We start from the raw sequence: 22,395 nt of genomic DNA, 5'->3' as shown, positions 1-22,395 counted from the left end.
GAATAAGGCCAGCAGAGACCCTTCTTCATATGTCAAGCTCTCTGTAGGCAAGAAGACCTTTACAAGTAAGGTGAGACAGTTTCTGTGAAGGCCTGAAAGAAGGGCACGGAGCTCCTACTCCTTTTAAGGAGAGACAAAATAAGAGAGTTTCCTCATGCTGAATGCTTAAAAAGCCTTCAGAATCCCTTCCCTGTGTGGCAAGGGATTGCCAGGAACAGGCCAGCAGAATTAGGGTTTACCTTGGAGCACGGTTTGAAGCCATGCCTCTTTGCTACACTGACTGTCCCCAGGTTCCCCAGGCAGCTGTGTGTCCACCTGGCCCTCAGATGACCTCTCCCTTTTCTGTTCTCAGACCTGTCCCCACAGCAAGGACCCTGTGTGGAGCCAGGTGTTCTCCTTCTTTGTGCACAGCGTGGCATCTGAGCAGCTCTGCCTGAAGGTTTGCTTGAAGCTGGGCCCTGTGGGCAGTTGGGAGATTTCCAGGCCAAGGACAGCAGAGAGTTTTCTGTGTACCTTGGGCAGTTCTGGTAGTCAGTCCCATTGTGTGTGGGAGGGTGTGAGGCCCCACAAGCCCTCAGTCCCTTAAGGCTGGCGAGGTCAACACATAGGAGACTGGGAAGACAAACAGTTCACTTCCTTAGTTCCTTCAGTACAAACGACCTTTACAGTCTCACAATATCAGGGTCCTGTGCTGGAATCTAATATTTACAAAGGATCTGCAGAATTACCTTTTCACATGAGTAGAGGCTAAACCAATGATCTGCCCAGGAGCTTGTGGCCAACAAGTGGTGGAGCTGGGTGAGGTCTTTCTTAGAGCCTTTAACTAAGCCTAACCATCCTCTCATGCAGCAGCACAAAAGCCCCACTGGTCCTGGGTGTATGCCAGGCTAGCCTCATGCAGACCATATCACCTCTTCTCTGAGTCACTCTCTCCCCGAGATTCTCAGCAGGTACAAGGTCTGGCCTGTTTCTATTCTTGCCAGATGCTAATTGCTCCATAGTCCATACTTACGGGAGTAAGCCCAGACTCACCAGGACCAGATAGCAGTGGTAGCAAGTGGGCTTAGCTCTCCCCTGATGTGGTGACTGGCCCCCTGCCCAGGTGCTGGACGATGAGCTGGAGTGTGCTCTGGGGGTGCTGGAGTTCCCCCTGTGCCAGATCCTCCCCTGTGCTGGCCTCACCCTTCAACAGTGCTTCCAGCTGGATCACTCAGGCCTGGACAGCCTCATCTCCATGAAGCTGGTGCTTCGGGTAAACAGCTCCTGTCTTGGTGGGTGGGGCTGGGGTGGAACAGGTCCCAGCACTGAGCATCTGTTGAATGTAAAAGCCGGGAGAGAGGTTTAGGTCTTCATCTACTCACTGGGTCAGCACATCAAAGATAACCTCTGAGAGTTCCTTTCTTGCCAGTGTATTAAGGAATGAAAATGTAACAGGCTAAGTACAGTAGGATAGCAGGTTAAGGACACAGTAGGATAGCAGGTTAAGGACACAGTAGGATAGCAGGTTAAGGACACAGTAGGATAGCAGGTTAGGGACACAGTAGGATAGTTAAGGACAGTTTTACATGATCTCAAGGATATTATCAACTTTGCTGTGAGGTCTGATGAAAGTTCAGTCTCACTGGGGCCAGGAGATATTTCCATAGAAATGTACCCACTGTCAACTCTTGTCGCTTCAAACACTGCCTCTCCCATTCGTTTCACCCCACTTCCTAGAGCCTCCATGCTTGCCCTCTTTCTGTCTTTGGTCCATGCCGCCACACTGACTGGCCCTGGCTCTCCACGCTCCACACCTTCCCTTCCATTCCCAGCTGATTCCCTCAGAACCATCATCCCAATTACTGTTCGTCATATACTATTTTTCAGGGTGGTTTTTATTTTAACAGTAATTTTCTTTTTGTCTTAATTTCAACCCTTGCAAATCTACCTGGTCTTTTTCATGCCTACCTTCCCATCCCGTCTTTAGTCATTTCAAATGTTTACGTTGTAATCTGTTAGTTGTCTGAAGATCTTAGAGGTTTGGGAGTAATTAAGTTTTTTTCCCACAGTAGATGGATAATGTGATGATCGTAAAAAGGTTTGGGGAGGCACATGTTATACACCCACAATACCCAGTCTTCGCACTGTGACCCACAAAAGGGTAGTGGGAATAAATTTTGCTGTTTAGCGTGTCTGTGTTCTGTGGCTGTTGTGAATGTGTTCAGTGTTCCTCGGTGGTGTAGATCAGGGCTGTTCTCTGCTGGAGAGGTTTAGCTTTTGCTCCAGCAGAGGACCACACAACATTAGAGACCTAGACACATTGTTATGTTAGTTTTAGTGGTTTTTAAAACCCATGGCAAGTCTGAATATGAACTGAAAACTCTTGACGACAGGCCTATCAGATGGTGTGTTTGGGGTAAACTTTCTCTATAAACAACCTTGTCATCTGCCTGCAGTTCTTACGTGTGGAGGAACGAGAGCTGGGGAGCCCATACACTGGACCCGATGCTCTCAAGAAAGGTCCTCTGTTCGTCAAGAAGGTGGCCACCAACCAGGGTTGTAAAGCCCCGCCCCTAAAAGAAAGCCTTGCAGATGTGACAAGCACCTCGAACCCTGCCTCTTACATCAAGAGAGTCTCCAAGAGCACTGAAAACATCAGCACACCCACCCCAGCCCCTGAACCTAAGCCTGAGCCCCAGGAGACAGGCCTGGAGCCCAAAGGCAAAGACAGTGCCAAAGGGCACTGTGAGTCCCCGGGAAAGAAGAAGAACCCAGCTATCACCTTCCTTACTGTTCCAGGTCCCCACTCTCCAGGGCCCATCAAGTCACCCAGACCCATGAGCCGCCCTGCCTTCCCATTCGCATGGCCACTCACAAGGGTGGCTCCCAGCATGTCCTCACTCAACTCCCTGGCCTCTTCCTGCTTTGACCTGACCGATGTCAGCTTCAACACTGAGTATGCATCTCTCTGCTTGACCTTGTCTAAAATAACTTGCATGAAAAGTAGATAGGAACATACAGACCTGCTCACGTTCAAGTTTCTCACAAAATGTGTTTACAAGAGACAGCTTGGACTAATAGGAAGAACACGGGGGGTGGGGGTGGGGGTGGGGGGGGGGTCCTAACGTTGGCTTATGGCTCTGGCTACATAGATGTAAGTTGTTAAGGTCCCTTCCGTAGAAACATTTCCTCGGTTCTAAGTATAGTGGGCTAGCATGAAAAGTTTAGAATATGAACTTACATGATAAGTGGCTGCCATGTATTATGTGCTTCCTATGGGCTTAGTATGTTACCTGGTCTAACTCAATCTTCTTAATAACCGTACAAGACAGAAGAGACCATTATAAAATCCCAAATCCCAATTCAAGCAACCACGACATAAGGGCCAGTTCCCTCCAGGGTCGGTCGCGCTCTCTACTGAGAACTAGGATGGATAGCCACACTGAATGCTGGGTGGAAGCCTGAGAACTGTTGACTCAGATGAATCTGTTCCTCACATAGGACATTCTTCTCTGACTTCAGGTGAAAGGGAGAGGGGAAGTTCTGACAGTAACAGGACCCCTTTTTTCACAGAGTTGGGGATTCCAGGCAACGACGGCTGGGTGAGATTCAGCTCACAGTGCGCTATGTGTGTCTTCGCCATTGTCTCAGGGTACTGGTCAACAGCTGCAGGTAAATAGGTTCTGGGACCAGGGAGGAGGTCCTTTGGAAGGATCAGGTGACTATATAGCAGGAGTGCTTAGGGTGATGGCAGGAGCATGTCCTCCTAAGTGACATTTGAGGACACATAAGCCATGGGTAGCAAAAACCCTCCAAGGGGGCGTGTTGAGTGACCCTTCTCTGTGGGTGCTGATGGGGTCCAAAAGGGCTTTGCTCAGACACCTCTGAGCTACTGTCTTGGGGTGGCCTTTCTAAGCAAGATCTACCAACTTCCTTAGGTACAAAGTACTTGGCTAAACAGCACAAAATGTGTGTTCAAAACCACAGCTGGCATCCTGTCCTTTAATTGTGCAGGCTTTTGCCTTGCATTTGTCTAGAGTACAGAGGATTTTAGTCCTCCAGCCCATCTAATCCCCAGTGATTGGTACAGCCTCCTCCCAAATGAGTACTTTGCATGTGTAAGAACCAGGGGCTTCTTTTCTCTGCACATCAGAAACTTGACACCATGCACCAGCAGTGGAGCTGACCCCTATGTCCGCATCTACCTGTTGCCAGAGAGGAGATGGGCAAGTCGGAAGAAAACTTCAGTAAAGCAGAAGACCCTGGAGCCCCTATTCGATGAGACGTGAGTAGGCAGCACTTAGCAAACCTCAGCCATTTACACAGTACTGAGTACCAAGGTGATGTGTTGGAGCTTGCCAGATATGTATAGTCTTTCTCTCAGTTCTCTGGCCTGCCTTCCCTCCTGCAACATAACAAAGTTGGCAGGTGAAAGACATCCTTTCTATCCATCCATGTCTTTGAGGACAAAACTGATAGGCAGGTTGTGAGCACATTTCTTGCTTTTGTTAAGAGTCCAGTTGTAGCAAGTCCTTTAAAAAATGTCTGTGTGTATTCCACGTGTATAGTGGTGCCTTTGAAGTCCAGAAGAGGGCGTTGGGCCCTCTGGAGCTGCAGTTACAGATGGCCTTGAGCCACCTGATGTGGGTGCTGGGAATGGAACCCCAATCCTCTGTAAGAGCAGCAGGTACCCTTGACCACCGAGCCGTTGTATCCCCCTCTGCTCTGTCAGCCAGGCTGAGCGCATGACCTTCTTTTCCTTATTTTAATCAATCATAACTACTCTAGAAGGGTGAAACTGAGTCCTCTTTGGTCCATGTGTATCCTCATCAAGAAAGACTGCAAAAAAGCTAGTTCAATATTCACTGAACACCATGCCAGGCACACCTCTAGCCACAGAGTGGGTACTGCCTTGAAGGAGAACTGACACAGTTATACAAAGATGTTAAAATGGCTACAGCAGAACACAAGTGAGAGTTTAACATCTGTTAGTAATCCTCTCTAAAAATTAAAAGATGAAAGCCAGGGTTATCTGAAGGCACACGAGCAGACCCAGCCTAAACAGAAACCTGTTAAGTGAGGTTGGTTCCAGGTTCCCCTGTTGAGCCATGACAAGGCTGGGACCCAGTCACTATTTTCCATGCAGCTCCAGTAAGTGTGCTGCATGAGCATCCCGGTTTTCCGTGGTCAGAACAGAGAGGGGTGAGGTGTTCCTCTGAGTGGGTGCCGATGAGGGGAGCAGCAAAACCGTGGTCACTGTAGAGTCCAGACACACTGTGACACACTCTGAACAGCAGCCATCTGAGAGGCCCTTCTCAGGCAGTCTCTTGACACTGCCTGGATTTAGAGACAGCTTACCTGTGATGACGACACACTGGGAGCCCAGGCTGACTCTGTTGCTTTTAAAAGTTGACAGCTTGGGTTGGAGAGATGGCTTGACTGCTCTTCCAAAGGTCCTGAGTTCAATTCCCAGCAACCACATGGTGGCTCACAACCATCTGTAATGAGATCTGATGCCACCTTCTGGTGTGTCTGAAGACAGATACAGTGTACTCACATAAATAAAATAAATTAAAAAAAAAAAGTTGGCAGCTCTGGTTTTAGTGGGAAGTGGAAGAAACAAGCTATGATTTCAACAAACGTTACTGCATGTCAGTCTCATTTCTACTGCTTTAACTTTAAAGGTTTGAGTTTTTTGTTCCCATGGGAGAAGTACAGAAGAGATCACTGGATGTCGCAGTGAAAAACAGCAGGCCGCTCGGCTCACACAGAAGGAAGGAGCTGGGGAGAGTGAGTAGCCCATGTTTCCCTCTGTCCTAACACCTGATGGGTTCACTCCAGCTCTTACTAAGAACCGACCGACCCTAAGGAGGGACAGCCTCCTTGAAAGGATATTGTATTTTCATATTCTTCAGACCTAATAGAGAAATACAACTTAGTGTATAGACATTATTTTAACACCCTCGAGAATATCCAAATTCAATATTCCATAAGTATGTGGCATCTACTCTGGTATTACCTAATTTTTTTTATATATAAATAGATTATTAAATAAAACTTGGATTGCATTAGATCAAGGTTTCTGTGTTAACAGAACTTAGCCTAAAAGTAGAGGAAATATAATCCCAGGAGTTACTAAGAGGAGTCCACCATGGCATTTGTTCTGTACTGCAGTTCTGTTTTAAATAACAACCGTCTGCGCTCATCTCTGCAATGCCTACTTCTATGAATCTGATGGTAAACATCAAAGTTAAAATATCTGTAATTCTTGAAGGTAGTCTTTGAATATCTTAAATTCATGTTCCAAACAGGAACAGCTTTTGTGTTGTTTTTGAGACAGGGTCTCACTACGTACGTAGCTCTGGCTGGCCTAGAACTCTGTATGTAGACCAGGCTGGCCTTAAACTTAGAGTTTTACCTGCCACTGCCTCCTGAGTGCTGGATATGGAACAGTTAATTCTAAAATGCTGAGGCCAGTGTCTGCAGTCTCTCTGGAAAGGCTCCATGGGGAAGGAAAATACTTTGATGGATGGAGGGGGCAGCTGCCATAGCTGAGGAGCAGTTAGTAGCTGCTGGGAAGGGAGAATCATTCTACTGGGGCGTGGCCACTGGTAGGCTGCCATGCTCTGCACAAATGAACAACACTAACTGGACTTAGTGGGTTATTAATGGTAGAGACATGAAGTTGGAATGAGGACATACTGCAGTGCTCTGGTGGAAGCTGGGGAAGGAAATGCGTGTGTATATACAATTATATTTATTTTTATGTGTGTACAAAATTCTCAAAGAATAATTTAAAAAAAAACATGGAAACTGAAACCTTCACACTCAGCTCGCTCCACCCCAGAGCCCCCACTGAACATAGTTCTGGAGACGCACTAACTGTTTGCCATTGTTTAGGTGCTGATTGATTTATCAAAACAAGATCTGATTAAGGGCTTTTCCCAGTGGTAAGTGTGCCTTTTCCTTTATCACTGTCCACATGTGAGACACCTCAGCCAGCTGCCCTGCTCCCTAGAGTTCTTTGCCTTTCAGTATTACTCAGAGGCTTTTACTTAGGTGTTCCTGACGATAGGTCTGCCTGCAGCCCTCTGTAACTGTAACGTTATCCCTGGCCAGCAACTCCCAGACAGTTGGCTTCTGCTGTCTCCACAGAGACATGTTGCTTGTCTTGTTGCAGCCCTAGATTCTCATTACTAACACACTCCAAACCCATGACCTACAGGTATGAACTGACTCCAGATGGACAGCCCAGAAGCTGATGACACCGAGCTCTTATCTCCTGTGTATTTTTGTCATTTAAATCAGAACATTCATTTGATGGAAATATATATTGTATGAACTCTTAAAACTACATGATACTACATGGATAGTGGAGGAAGGTCATGTAAAAAGCAGGGACTGTTTCTGTTAATTTGGATTCATTCAAATCCTCAAAGAAACTGTGGTATTTGTATCTAATGAGGCACCAAAACCTCAGTAGTGACTTTTCACTTTGGTAAGTAATTGCTCACATCAGTGTCCTGTTCCCAGCACAGGGCCGTGGGGGAGGGGGCCTGTTTAGAGTAACGCCTGGGCAGTAACTGACCACAGGAGGGCACTCTTTTGTGGAAATAAAAAGCATCCAAAGTCAAAACCACCCAGAGCTAACACTGCCAAAGCCCTTCTGGTTGCCACCTGTGATGCTGGTAAGCCTACATTTGGCCCAGGTTTGGAGCTACAATGTGTTTTCCTAGGGGCAACAGTGTTAACAGTGATATCCTTAAGTTAAATGCTCTGGGAAAGCCTAGGGACAAACCTCTGGTATGTGGCATTATTTCCATAGGAAAATTTGAGCCCAGCCATAAACCAAGGTCTACGTCTGAACTCTGGGTCCAGGAGGCTGCAGAACAGTCACTGCTTCCTAGGAGAAAAGGGGGCTTTGTATCTCTGTTAGGCAAGTGAGAGACCTAGTCCCACTGTTCTAAGAAATGGACAGGTCACCCAAACAGACATGTTAAGAGGAAAATATGTACATAGTGTATTTAAACAAGTGCCTTTTATACATTTCAGACCAGATAGACTTTTGTTCTGTTTCTAAGGTGACTGTCACCCATTCAGACAACACTCCCTGCCATGTTCCTCTTGTCTTCAATGATGCTTTTCCTTTTTATTTATTATTATTATTATTCCAAGTAGGATGTGAGCAGGGGGTGCACGTGTCATGGCACACATGAGCATCAAACACTTTCCCTAAGTTCTGGGCAGGCTTGTGCAACAGGTGACCTTTAACCCACCGAGCTAGCCATCTCCGATGTTCTGCTAAAGAATGCAACAGAGTGGGTATGGTGGCAAATGTCTTTAGTCCCAGCACTGGGAGGCTGAGGCAAGTGGTCTCTGTGAGTTCAAGCCAGCCAAGGTATGACTGAGTCTCAAAAACCAAACAATAACAAAAAATGGCAATGTTCTGCCTGGGAATTCTGGCTCACACCTGTAATCCCAGCACTAGGGAGGCTGAGGTTGGCCTGCCTCAACAACACAACAATAGTGTTCACTCTAACTTGTAGGTTATGTGTTATTTTTATAAACTGTAATAATATTCATAGCTCCTACTCACTTACAAAGTGTGAGACGTGGTTTCTGCTACTATATTCCTGTGCAGATGTGTGTTCACTCAGCAGAACCCTGAGGACACAGAACAGTCCAGATACTGTGCCATCTTTTCCAGTGGCCAATCCATACTGAATTGGTCTCTTCCTGTATAGCACTTTCCACTTTAACAATTCGCTGTGTAGGCAGGTGAATCTCTGAGTTTGAGGCCATCCTGGTCTACAGAGTAATTTCTGGGATAGCCAAGGCTACACAGAGAAACCCTGTTTCAAAAAAAAAAAAAAAAAAACAATTCTTAGTATTGTAACATTTTTTTTAATGTTTATAATCTCTCTACTAGGTCACATACTAAGCAAGTACAATATTTTGTTTGATAATGTTTATATCCCAATTGAACCAAAGACTACTTGATGCATAATAAAAAGTTTGTAAATATTTCTAGTTGTGTGTGTATATTTCTATTTTTATGTGTGCAGAGAGAGAAGGAGTCTAGGGGCTCCTCCCTGTTTGTTCTCTGAGATAGGAGGATCTCTAACTGGCCAGGAACTCATCAAGTACTGGCTGGCCAGCGAATCCTAGGGATCCAAATCTCCAGCTTCCCCAGGGATGGAAACACAGGATGCACTACCATACCTGTTATCATTACTAATGTGAGTTCTGAGGCTCAAACTCAAATCCTTTTATTTGCAAGACACATGCTTTTCTGACTGCACCAACAACTCCTCAGCCTGACATTTCTATCTTAAAGTCTCTCAATAAAATATGGCAGTTGGCATCCACTTCACCTAATGATGACACTGTAATTTTTCCCTAAATAATCATGTACCATGAAAGTAGAAAAGCACCAAAGAGAAAGGACTGTATCACGTAAATATTAGCCATCCTAGAACTGATGGTAGCAGACGGGGAAAGCTTGCCACTCCCAAAACACATAAGGAACTCGTATATTACTTACCTTTCTGTTGCTGTAACAAAACATCATGGCCAATTCTCCTTATAGGAGAATTCACTTTACCTAATGGTTCTAGAGAGTTCCACAATGACAGGGTGCTGCATGGCTACAGGCAGCAGGTATGGTGGCTGAACAGAAAGCTAAAAGTTCACATTGTACACTGAAAGTACAAAAACCACGACCGACAAGTAGGGTGAGGCCTTAAGATTTCAAATCTAGCAAAGCACTTCCTTTAACAAGGCTGCACCTCCTAAACCACACCACCAAGTGGCGACCAAACTTTTAAACATCTAGGCCTATGGGGGACATTCTCATTCAAGCGGTTACACCTAGTTAAACAATGAACATCGTCAATGTAAAAGTATCCCAGGTGAAGTTTCTGGTGATGATAAAGAGAAAACCTAGAGCAGCATAACCTAGAGGAGTTAAAGGAGATCACAGCATGGAGACCAAATTGTTAGCATGCACCAGAAGAGGGGCATCACATGAGGACAAGGACCCAATTCTTAGAGAACAGCTACTCTCTGCTGGTGAAGTTTAGGGCCTGACAGTATTCACAATCAAGCTGGTGTAAATATACCCCCAACTAGAAAACTGTTTTAAAACCTGAAACCTTGTGGAGCCTTAAGAGTCAAGCACAAAGCTCACACTTACAACACTTAGGGAATAGCAAACTGAATGATGGCCACAAGGTATCAGCAAGAAGAAAAGCATGAAAATTAGGCTGACATTTTCAAAGTATTCAAGTCCTCATGGGAAAAAAATCCAAAAGGTATAGTGAAACTTAACAATGTAGTCAGGCATAATAGCACACACCTTTAATCCCAGAATTTGGGAGACAGAAGCTGACAGATCTCAGAGTTTAAGGACAGACTGGTCTACAAAGCAAGTTCCAGGATAGCCAGGGCTACACAGAGAAATCTTGTCTCAAAAAGAAAACACAAACAAAAATACAAAACTAGAGCTGCAGAGATGGTTCAGCAGTAAGAGCATACATTGCTCTTACAGAAAGCAGAGTTCAGTTCCCAGAGCCCATGTTGGTGGCTTGTAACCATCAGTTCTAGAGCAGTAGTTCTCAACCAGTGGGTCTCGACCCCTTTGAGGTCTAACAAGCCTTTCACAGGGGTCACCTAAGACCACCAGAAAACATGGATTGTGGGGAGCCGACAGAAGGCGGCTATCATCCTTGCAGCCATCTTGAGCCATATACCCTGAAAAGAGACTTGTTTACAATGGCCTACAACAGCTGTGCACACTCTGATACCATCTTGTTTTAGATACCCAGGATTTTCCCTTGGGTGTATGAGACTTAAAGGTGTAATTTAGAGATAAAACTTAAAGGCATGACTTAATGGTGTGACTTAAAGGTGTGGCTTAGAAGTGAGACATATAAAAGTCGAGAAGCAGACAGAAGAGATGATTAGACACTAGAGACAGGCAACTTGGAAGAGACTAGCAATTTAGAACTGGGATTAGGACTTGAGACTTACTACAGCTGGAACTAGGATTAGGACGTGAGACTTGAACTAAAAACTAGGGACTTGGAGAGAAGAAGAGACTCAAGAATAAACAGGATTGAATCACACTCTGTCTGGTTTCCATTCTTCCCATCTGTCCTTACTCTCTCTCTTGCTGAACCCCAACCTGTAGACCGGAGCAGCTTGGGGCAGTGCGGGCTCTAACAATTCAGCTTCCAAGGCTTTTGGCAGTGCAGGTTCCAACACTGATAGAGCAGTCCCCGACATTTTGGCCCCCAAGTGTGGGGCAGTGTGGTTCTCAACAATGGATATTTGCATTGCAATTCATAACGATAGCAAAATTACAGTTATGAAATATCAACAAAAATAATTTTTTGGTTGGGGGTCAGCACATCATGAGGAAGGTTGAAAACTGCTCTAGATGATCTGACACCCTCTACTGAACCTCATGAGCACCTGCACTCACACATACCCCTTCCCCCACATAGAGAATTAGAAATGCATCTTAAAAACATACATCTACATGGATATACAGCATGACCTGGAGGGCCGTGGCTGTGGTAGACCCTGAGAATGAGCTCTCAACACCAGGATGGTCAGTTACCTTCAGCTTCAGATCGCATCTCTGAAGTAGGATTGATGCAGGCTTTGACAACAGAGGGCAATGGAGGGCTACTGTTAGGAGAAAGATGATGACAGCTTTTCTTCTGATGAGCAGTTTCTTTAGCTGGGTGGTTTACTAGTAACCCATGCTCTCAGGCTCTGCCAGCACAGTCCCAGCCGTCTGTGTTAGCAACATCCACCATCTTAAGTTGCTAGTCAGGTGGATTGAGGAGTCCTGTGCTAGCACCTGAGGTCCGATTCAGCCCAACACAGGTGCTTAGCTGTTTCTAAGCTCATTTCTTGTCTGCTCCCCCTTAGCTCTGGGAGGTAGTATATGCTTTCTCAAGTTTGCCCACCACCACTTCTTCACCATTTCCCTTTTAGTGGTCAACCACCTTTTATTAGTTAGAAATTCATATATTAATCTTTCGTGTTTACTTACATGAAACAGTGTGGCTTCTGTCTACTGGATGACAAAGTATACATTCAAAATTTATAACAAGCAGCAAAATAAAGCAACAAAAAAGACAACTGAAGCACAAAACTTTCAAGTCAGTAGTGGAGAAGACATTAAAAAGAAAAATGAACCATTTCTCAATGAAGAGATAGGGGTATAGAGAAAAACAATAAAAAAATACAAAGAGGATGGTCAAAATACCTCATTAATAACACAGTAAAGCATACTGAAAAATCTAGAATAGCAACTAATAGTTTGAAATAAAACACAGCAATGTATGTTGCTTCAAAGAGAACCACTTCAAAGACTTTGAACTCTGTTTATATGAACAGTAGCAAACATGTTAAGAGAGAAGGCTGCTTCTACTCAGCCCCACATCGCAGCCCATGCTGTGGGGCAAAAAAGAAGCAAGTGTGTCTAACACCAACTACATTTATAATTGTTGCTAACTCAAAAGTCACTGAGAATTCTCCACTCACATAGTTAGCCAAATAAACGGTACTGCCTCAAGCTGCACAGAATGTAGTCAAGTGGCTTCACATGGCACCTTCCCCTTAAAACCAGACATTTTAATTTTGAATATAGAAAGCGTTGAGTCTAGAAAACTTGTACACAAGTGCAGAGGATATCATGCATGAAAAATCTAAAATAATCTAAAGATAAGTTGCTTGAATTGACCAGAATGCTTTTTTAGCAAGATTGCTGAGTACAAACAGATTTTAAAATCTATTGTAGCTCTGAACAATTAGGAAATCAAAATTTCCCTGACCTCAGGCTCGAGTGCAGGACAGGTTGGGATTAACCACATCTATTCAACATCCAAACATGTCAGTGACATAAAACCTACAAAAAGAAGAGTTTCTACTGTTGTGATGAAACACTATGACCAAGAAGCAAGCTGAGGGGGGAAAGAGTTTATTCAGCTTCCACTTCCACATTGCTGGTCATCATTGAAAAAAGTCAGGGCAGAAATTCACACAGGGCAGGAACCTGGAGGCAGGAGCCAATGCAAAGCCCATGGTGGCTGCTGCTTACTGGCTTGCTCCCCAGGACCACCAGCCCATGGATGGCACCACCCACAATGAACTGGGCCCTCCCCCACTGATCACTAATTGAGAACATGCCTTACAGCATGCTTCCAGGAAGCATTTCAACTGAAACCTTTTCCTCTCTGTTGACTCTAGCTTGTGTCAAGTTGACACCAAACCACCCAGTACAAGCATCCTTCTAGATGGATTTAGAATAGGTGCATCAGGGCCTTTCATTTCATGACTGCTTCTAATGGGACTTGCTCCCTCAAATGGTACCCTGGTCATAAGTACACACAGACCAAGTCATGGCCTCCAAGCGGTCCAAGACCACACAGAGGTGAGGATGCTGACCAGAGAGAGGCATGACCAGCAGAAGAGTCAGGAGGAGGCCAACAACTCCAGAGGGAATAACGCTGAGTACCGGGAGGATGGGAGCACCTTTTTTTCTTTCCACTCCATGTGTTATAGCTGCCATGGAACCCTGAAGGCCTTCATTCTGAGAAACTCTTCTAGCAGTGTTTGCCCTCATGTTGCTCAAGCCCATGGGAAGATGAAGCCCACGATTTTTCACATCTAGTAGAAACTGCTTCCAAGAACAGTTACCACTTTCCAACCAAGGATACATAGGAGCAAAGACACAGACATTTCAGGTTCTGGTTTGACATCAGCTAGGCTGAAAATCAAATCAGGCAGCTAAGTGCAGAGGCCTGGGGCTGTGGGGAGCAAGAGGAACTGTCAGGGTGGACAGAGAGGTGTCTGGTGATCACATTATGTATGTATATGTATGTATGTATGTATATATGCATGATACTGAAAGGAGTTTTCTGACTTTCAGTAAGGGTCTAGACATGGAATTGGAGCAGCTGGACCTAGATGATACTCCAATTTCTGAATAGGAACTTTTAGTATGCGGCAAGGCTCCTCACCAATTTTCTTAGGCAGTGGGTGCTTTTCTGCTCCTGCCTCTGATTCTCTTTTTGGGGCTGTCTATAGCTCAGTTGGTGGGTTCTGGTGAAATGGATTGACTAGTTGGGCTGGATTCTTCAGCCCTGCAACACTGCTTAACTCTGCTGAGAGTCAGCAAGCTGTAAGATTAGCTCAGTGTGGCTGGCTGAGGTTGCTTTGGGTCAAGAAACTAATCAGCAGGGTGCAGCACATAGAAGCTACAGCTTATATAAAGCACATATAAGCACATACGCGCTATAACTTATATAGCTTATATAGCTAGAAGAATAAATGGCTTGATTCTTGATCATGGCTGGGGTTCCTGAGGATGAATGCTCCTCCTTTGCTGGGGACTGAAGCTACAGCAGCAAACACTATAGACAGCAAAGGCCTATCTACAGACAGCTGGCAGTGACGGCTCATCCTGGTAAACATCATCCTGGACTGCAAAGCTTGTCAGGATTTTGTGGGCAGCTTAGGACACTGTCAGTTACCTGAAAGGCAGAAAGCCTGAGATTAAAATGAATGGTAGAGAATGTGCTGGAATGGCCAGTGACTGAATTGAGGTGTAAGGACCTCAAGAAGGCAGTGACTACTGAGATGCATAGCTGATATCAAGGAAAGCTTTGGAGGTCTGAAATGCACCAGGCACTTAAGAGTGCTGGACACTGTGCCAAGCTAATAAACTGTATCCTGATGAGGCAGGAGACTTTGGGGTAGTAAACCATGTTGGGCCTCAAGATCACCTACTCTGTACTGATGGATGGAAAGGTCTATGACATCAGAGTAGGATAGATGCCAGCAGGAGAATCTCCCAGGATACCCAGAGTTCCATAATACATCACATTTGGTTCTGGGTTCCTGGGGACCAGTGGTCAGAAGAGAGCCATCCCAGATGCCTCTCCTGCTGATCTTCAGGATTTCTTGAGCCTCATTCTTAAATTAGGCCCTGGCCAGATGTCCACTAAGAACTCTGTGCTATTCTTCAGCCTGGCCCTGGAGTCACTGCAGCCTCCAAGGCCAATGCAGTACACGAGAGAAGCCAGATCCTAACTGTGGAAGGAAGTGGAGAGGCCCTCCTGCACTGCTAGCATCTCTGCTCTTTCTTCCTTGGAGGACTGTTAGGGTAAGTCAACAGGGTTGGGTCCACACAGTACACTACTTGGTTTGTCTCAACTATTTTTTCAAGGGAATTTTAAAAAGTAAACCATTCACTCAGTACTCACAGGAAGCTCCCCAGTCACTCCCTCCTCCTCAGCACTCAGAAACTGAATCATTTTCTGATGACATGAAAGAAGAGGCTGGTTAGTCCAAAGGGCAGAGGGCCTGGGCTAGAATGAACAGCAATTTCCCTTATGGCAAAGGTACCAGGCATTTCTCTGAGTATGTGTGCCTTTGTCTTATCATTAGCTTTTAAAGCAAATTATTTACACACGCACACACACACACACACACACACACACACACAAACCCTCTTAAACTGCATGTATCTCATTGATTAACCCAGTTCAGGGAGTTCCCGTCTTCATACTGACAAGAACAAGAAAATGGAACAAGAAAGCATGTAGTCGTGATTGTGGAGCTGTACAGAGTTCAGAGCAGATACTGGTTTGTTTTCTATGTACACAGAAGCAATTGCCTCTGAGGTCTAGCAATTTCGGTTTGGGATAAATATGTTAGAAGACGTGCACATGTGTATAAGGTTATATGCCCCAGTAACACAGTTCACCACAGCCAAGATCTGGAAAGCACTCAACTGCAAATCTTCAGCACAGCAAGGGGGACAAGACTCTATGGCAATGAAGACAAATGGCCTAGACAGAGCAAACATGGATGTATAGCTCAACCCCAACACCGAACAAAAGGAATATGAACCTATCACAGATTCTATAATTACATTTTTTTAAAAACAGGCCAATATATTGCTTCAGGCATGCTCTTGAAATCAGAAGCGACTGTCATAAAAGGATGCTAGTGACCTCTAGGAGCTTAGGAGGTGTGAGATAGCCAGGCGTGTGCTAGAGCTTGGTTGTTCTTGGTTGTTACATAGGTGTTTACTTTATAACCATTTAATTACATTTGGTATTTATAATTTATACATATTTTAAAAGTTAGTACAAAAATAAATAGTTGCTATTAAGATATCAGGCAGCGAGATGGCTTAGTTGGTAAAGGCTAAGCTCAGTCCCCAGAACCCACACAGGGGAAGGAGAGACCTGACTACAGTGAGCTGTCCCCTGATCTCCACAAGCATGTGTGGCACATGTGTGTGCACGTGCAACACAAACTTGAAAGAGTAATTTAAAAATGAACAAAGCCAGGAAGGGTAGTGCATGCCTTTAATCCCAGCACTCAAGAGACAGCTGCAGGTGGATCTCTATGAGTTGCAAACCAATCAGGGCTACATAGTGAGGTACTGCCTCAACCAAAACTGTACTAATAGTGATAAATAATAATATAATAAAAAATTACATTCAAGCCAGTGAACATGAGTAGCAGTAAAGAGGAATATTAGGATAATACATCAATTATATTTATATGTGCTTAGAAAATGGGCTCAAAATAAATAGAATAAAATTCGGCAAATTTATATAGATTTTAGTGTCTCCTGGAAACTGACAAATCAAGCAGACAAAAAAAAAGGTAGGAATATAGGTATCAACAACACAATAGCAAAGTATACTAATAATAGAGATTCAACTTTTAAAATAATATAAAAAAGAAATTAAAATTCATCTAAAATCATAAAGTCGAACAAATTCTAGAGTCTTCATGGCAAAATGCTATATTCTGTTGCTGTGATAAAACCTATAACCAAGGCGACCACAGAAGAAAGTTTATTTGGGCTTACAGTTCCAGCACCGAGTCCTCATGGTAGGGAAGCCCAGCAGCCAGCAGCAGTTGTGGTGGCAGGAAGCAGGCTGTTGTGAGCTCACATCATAAAATACAAGCACAAGCAGAGAGAATGATTATAAACACTCAAAGCCTGCTAGTGATGCACTTCCTCCAGTATGGTTCCACCTCCCAAAGGTTCCATAGCCTCCCCAATGACACCAATGGGGGGAGAGGGGGTTCCAAGTGTTCAAATAGCTAAGCCTATGGCAGATATTCTCAATTCAAACCACCACAGCGCTGCAAACATAGATATGCACCAGAACTTCTTACATTTTACACTTTGTGTATAGTTTATTAACTATATATCAAAATTATTTTCAAAGGTGTGTTTTCAAATGCTTATATTGACATAGTTCTATATATAAATCAGAAACAACTGCAGTACTTTTAAACAACTAAAATTAGATAAAAGAAGACAGGATAGCAAGAGTCTAAAACTATTTCTATTAGTGTGGCAGTCCTTAATGGCCCCTGAAGCATCTCCAAAACACTCCCGTCCTCTGGAAAAGGATTTGAGAACTTGTTTTAAACTAAGAGTTACCTATGAGATTAAAACTAGCCGCTAAAATTTTGATTAATATAGTCTTTTATTCATCAAAGATTAATTACAAAGATTTTTCTTATATGAGTACAGGTACCTACAGAGGCCTGAGGCAGGAGGATCCCCTTAGAGCTGGAGGTACAGACAGTTGTGAGCCACCCAACATGGGTACTTACATGGGCGCCAAACTAGGAACCTCTACAAGAATAAGCATTCTCGACCCGCCGAGCCTTCTCTCTAATCCCCTTTATTATCTTTTAGTTGCATTTCTTTTTTTTTTTTTTTCTCAAATATTGATGGTGGCACATGCCTCCAATGTTATCACTTGAAGGTGGTGGGAAAGGTTCAGCAGTTCAAAGTTAGCTTTGGCTAGTGAATTCAAAAGCCAACCTGGAATACAGGACAACCCATCTCAAACATGTGCATACACACACACACACACACACACACACACAAATGCACACTGTCAAGATTTCCAACCTTGGGCCAGCAGGATACTCAGTGCTCTTGCAGAGGACCAGAGTTCAGTTCGGTTCATAGTACTCACATTGGGTTGTTCACAGCTGCAGGCAACTTCAGCTCCAGGGAATCCAGCACCCGTTTCTGGACTCCATGAGTACCTGCAATCACACATGATGTGCATACACAGACAGACAGACAGACATACACACACAGACACACACACACAGACACACACACACACTTAAAAAATAATAAAATTAAATCATATAAAAAGTTTTAGAAAGACTTCCAATTCTCACAAAAATTTCTTGAGAGCAATTTAATCAATTCAGAATAAATAACCAAATGTCTTTTAAAACAACTCTGTCAAAACATTCTACAGAATATGGGTTATAGCAGTTTCTCAATCTGTGGGTCATGGCCCTTTTGGGGGCTTGAATAAACCTTTCACAGGAGTCACCTAAGACCATCAGAAAACACAGATATTTACATTACAATTCATAATAGTAGCAAAATTACAGTTGTGAAATAGCAATGAAAATAATTTTATGGTTGGGGTCAGCACACCATGAGGGACTGTATCAAAAGTCAGAGCATTGGAAAGGTTGAGAACCACTGGGTTACTGTTTAGAAATTTAACTACAAGGTGACAAAGCAAAAGACTTTAAAGAAGGAACCTAAGGTATTATTTTATGTTGTTCAAGTCTAACTCCTAGGAGTCTGGACCCCTGCTCATTGGCACTGTCCACACTACCATGCTGCTTCCTGGAAACGCTTAACATAATTTATATACCAACCAGTAAGAGTGGCATTTTTAAAAAAGGAACATGGGGTAGCCTGAAGTAGCTCATAGTCATGGGTGTGATGAGAACACCACCCGCCAGCAGACTGAATATTGAGACTAGAGAACAAGCAGAGAGCAGTAAGAACCGGACTCCTCAGTCACACGCAGTTAGGAATAATGCCCAAGGGAGTCTCAGCTAGGGAGAGAACATGGCTCTATTTGTTAGCGATACAAGTAAGTCACTAAGGACACTTACGTTTGGGAACTCTTTACAAAAACTTTATTTGTGATCTTATTTCTTTATAAAAGTGTATTACATAGTATTGCAAATAAAGACACAGAAAGACTTCTACCTAACCAACTATTTCACTCCATGACTAACTTCCTATCTTAATATAAAGATAAAGCCTTCTCTTCTTGCTTTCACGGGGCAACAGCTGTAAGTTTATCTTAATAGAATATTCCCATTAGTCCTGGCCTGGAAAACAGAGGCTTCCTATTGGTTGGCCTTAGAAAGCAACTGACCAAAGGGTCATTAAACCTTGAAGTTAACTACAGTGTTCTATAATTTGCAATGTCTCTGTGAGTCTCTTTTGTTACAATCTCTTCCTTACATTTTAGAGCACTCAAACATTGCCTAGGAAATGATTCAGGAATCTAAAATTAATTTACTATGTTAATAACTTAACAGCTACATTTTACTAAATAATCAAAAATAAAAATTATATGGATTGAGAATGACCCAATGGTGAGAGGATGAATTCTGAGAGCTGATATATTTTATAACCTTGTCTCAGGATCAGACCTTTAAACATACTTAAAATGTTAAGAATTCCATTTACACAGTAAAATTGATGTGATTTGTTTTCAGTATGAAAGTATTTTTAATTTCTTTACTGCAGGTACAATGGCGTCCAAGTCATCGATTTCTGTAATAGAAAAAATAAGAATTATAAAGACAGTAATGTTTCTAGTGAAAAGCTCATAGAAATGAGAAGCTCTACACAGAAGCAAACTTCAAATGCAAGGGCAGCAATAGCAGTAAATGGTCTTGTACACAGGGTTCTCTCCCAGACAGGCTGCAGATTCCCACAGGTACTTCACAGGGTATGTGTGGCAGCCCCTTTGACCAGGCATTAACCTTATCAGACACAGACCTATTAACACAACCAGTTGGCTGTGTTTATGATACCTTGGTCTCTCTTTAAGTCTCTGTACAGCTACACAAGTAAGCCAACATGGATCTCAACATGCATCTCTTTTCTGAGTCCCCATCTGAAGAATCAGGAATTGACTTCTCCTTAATGAACACAGTTAGTGGTCCTTCTTGATTCTTTTAGTCTCATAGTGGAGTGTTCTCAGCCCTTCTTTGGGGAGATTTGTCCAGTAAGAGGTGTGTGACACCTTAGAACAAGCTTCAGAAACACAGCTTATCCTGGTTTGGATTTCCAGACAAAGCTGTTCAGGTTCTTCAGCAGGTTCTTTCTGAGATTGATTTGTCTTCAAGATATCAGATTTCAGTGACTCTAAGCCAGAATTCACTTTCTAAAGCTCTTGTTCTCTGAGGAAGCAAGTACTTTCCCTTAGCCAGATATCATCCCTATTGGAAGGCTCCAAGCAGCAAGGTCTACATTTTTCTAACTTACTTTGTTTTGTCGTGTTTTTATAAACAATGATAGAACCCAGAGTCTCACAGAATAATGCCATTTCCTACGAGAAGTTTCCAAAACAAGATAGTCCCAGAAGGCTAAAGAGACGAGCCAGCAGTTAAAAGCACCTGCTGCTTATAAGAGGACCTGGGTCAGTTCCCAGCACCAAGAATAGTTAACTGACTATAACTCTAGTTCCAGGGTATCAGACCACCTCTTCTGGCCTCCACAGGCACCTGCCTGCACACTGCCCATACATTCATGCAGGCAAATACCTATACACATATAAAATATTTTAAAAGAAAAGGAAAAATAGTTTTTAATCTCTTTATAGGCTGGTTTTCTATTCTGTGAATTGATCCTAACCAAGTCTTCCTGCAAAGCAGTTAATACTTTCCAAAGACCTAAAGTAAGACATGAACCCAGTGTCTAAGGAACACCCTTCAAATCCACCAACACCTTCTGAAAAAAGAGTCAGGCACATCAACAGACATCTCACCTAAGATTTCTTTTTTTTAATTTAAAAAACATTTTATTGGATATTTTATGTATTTACATTTCAGATGTCATCCCATTTCCCCTCCCTAGAAACCTCCCCACCATCCCATCCCCTCATCTTTTTGCTTTTATACCACAGTGATCACGGGAGTATTCACGGAACTGTTTATTGCCTTGCTTGTTCTTTGACTATTTGTGTTTATTGTCTTGCTTGTTCCTTGACTATTTGCATCTATTGTGTTGCTAGTTCCTCAACTAGAACTGACCTTAATACTCACCTAAGATTTCAAGAAGATCATTAGCAAAAGCTTGAAACGCTGGAAAAAATTCCTCATGCTCTTCCAATTTGTTGATAATGCTGTTTAAAACATAAGTAGTTTACAAAAAGTACCATCTTTAGAACATTTGCTAAAAATAGGCTTCTCAACTCAGTATGCAATTAAACATTAAGTACCAGTGGTCAGTAGAACAACAAAAGGAGGGGAGAGACCAAGAGAGAAACATTAAATATGAAAAAAACTCAACTGCCAGATTATATAAGGGTTCTTACTGGAAAACATGCAGAATATATAGATAATGATGTACACACACACACACACACACACACACACACACACACTCCCATAATGTATTTTTTTAAATATCAGGTTTTTTATATTGGTGGTGCCTAGTCTTTTAAAAATCCTTAATATTTCTCTTCTAAACAAAAAAATGTATGACTAGTAATTATTAAGTAGTTTTGCTAGTGTCCTAGAAATAAATTATAGATTGTAATCCAGCTCAAGAATTGGTTTTAAATATTTTCATTTCTCCATGTATAACTTGCCCTGAGGGTGAGTTCTGCTGGAGTTCCCAGCAGCCCTGTGAGAGCTTACAGGCCCAGCAGTTTTTATCTTGAGTACACGTGGCACGCCTTTGATGGCAGCACTCTGGAGGCAGAGGCAGGTAGATCTTTTTTAGTTCAGGGCCACCCTGATCTACACAGAGTCCCAGGATCCGGGGCCCTGTCACTGCAAACATGGAAGGTAAGGGACCTGGAAAGCATTGGAACCTTTATTTTTCACCACTTCTTCAATCTGGATACATTTCTAACAAATACCTTTGTAGATCCTCAGGTCCCAAGACTTGTTTAACCTGCTCATTCACATCCTCGTTAACCATCTTACACAATTTCCCAACTGTGCTGACCACCACACACAATGACGATGAACTGTCTGCAAAAGAGGAATAAAAACAGAAAACATAATTTTAAAGAATTTCCAAAATCATTACATTCATCTAACATCCGCTGCTTCAGTTATACTCATTTTATTTAAGTGGCAGAAGAGATTATAATTTATTTTTATTAGTTTACATGTTTGTGTATCTGTGTGAATCTACATGCATGTTTGTGATGTGTGAACCTCTGAAAAGGCAGAGGCCAGAAGAAAGCATCAGGTGTCTTCCTCTATCCCCTTTGCTATTTCTTTAGGCACGCTATCTCCTTGAGCCTGGAATTCACATTTTCTTGGCTCAGCTCAACAATTCTGTCT

At 43.2% G+C, this 22,395-nt stretch overlaps 2 protein-coding genes across 10 annotated transcripts in view; one reads left to right on the top strand and one right to left on the bottom strand.

The window, feature by feature from the left end:
- Nucleotides 1-8,998, top strand: part of Esyt3 (extended synaptotagmin 3) — a 44,957-nt gene extending 35,959 nt beyond the window's left edge. The window contains exons 15-23 of the mRNA XM_034525040.1: nucleotides 2-70; nucleotides 353-439; nucleotides 1,103-1,252; nucleotides 2,436-2,935; nucleotides 3,553-3,651; nucleotides 4,133-4,264; nucleotides 5,664-5,769; nucleotides 6,880-6,929; nucleotides 7,205-8,998. Coding sequence (XP_034380931.1) covers nucleotides 2-70; nucleotides 353-439; nucleotides 1,103-1,252; nucleotides 2,436-2,935; nucleotides 3,553-3,651; nucleotides 4,133-4,264; nucleotides 5,664-5,769; nucleotides 6,880-6,929; nucleotides 7,205-7,241 — 1,230 coding nt within the window. The 3' untranslated portion in view covers nucleotides 7,242-8,998. The remainder of the gene's footprint in view (nucleotide 1; nucleotides 71-352; nucleotides 440-1,102; nucleotides 1,253-2,435; nucleotides 2,936-3,552; nucleotides 3,652-4,132; nucleotides 4,265-5,663; nucleotides 5,770-6,879; nucleotides 6,930-7,204) is intronic.
- Nucleotides 8,999-18,224: 9,226 nt separating this feature from the next.
- The window catches only part of Cep70 (centrosomal protein 70), a 47,325-nt gene continuing 43,154 nt past the window's right edge, over nucleotides 18,225-22,395 (bottom strand). For 7 of the 9 annotated variants that reach the window (XM_076917756.1, XM_076917755.1, XM_076917759.1 and 4 more), the window contains 3 exons: nucleotides 21,963-22,077; nucleotides 21,142-21,221; nucleotides 19,436-19,645 (listed from right to left, as the gene is read on the bottom strand). In XM_076917756.1, the coding sequence (XP_076773871.1) occupies nucleotides 19,584-19,645; nucleotides 21,142-21,221; nucleotides 21,963-22,077 (257 nt within the window). In that variant the 3' untranslated portion in view covers nucleotides 19,436-19,583. Of the gene's footprint in view, nucleotides 19,646-21,141; nucleotides 21,222-21,962; nucleotides 22,078-22,395 lie in introns of all 9 variants that reach the window. The other 2 variants (XM_034484629.2, XM_076917753.1) reach the window with 2 other exon arrangements.

The sequence above is a fragment of the Arvicanthis niloticus genome, chromosome 21, assembly GCF_011762505.2.
Source record: "Arvicanthis niloticus isolate mArvNil1 chromosome 21, mArvNil1.pat.X, whole genome shotgun sequence".
Classification (NCBI taxonomy): Eukaryota; Metazoa; Chordata; class Mammalia; order Rodentia; family Muridae; genus Arvicanthis; species Arvicanthis niloticus.
Note: the sequence above shows the minus strand (reverse complement) of the source record. Positions and strands in the feature narration are given on the sequence as shown.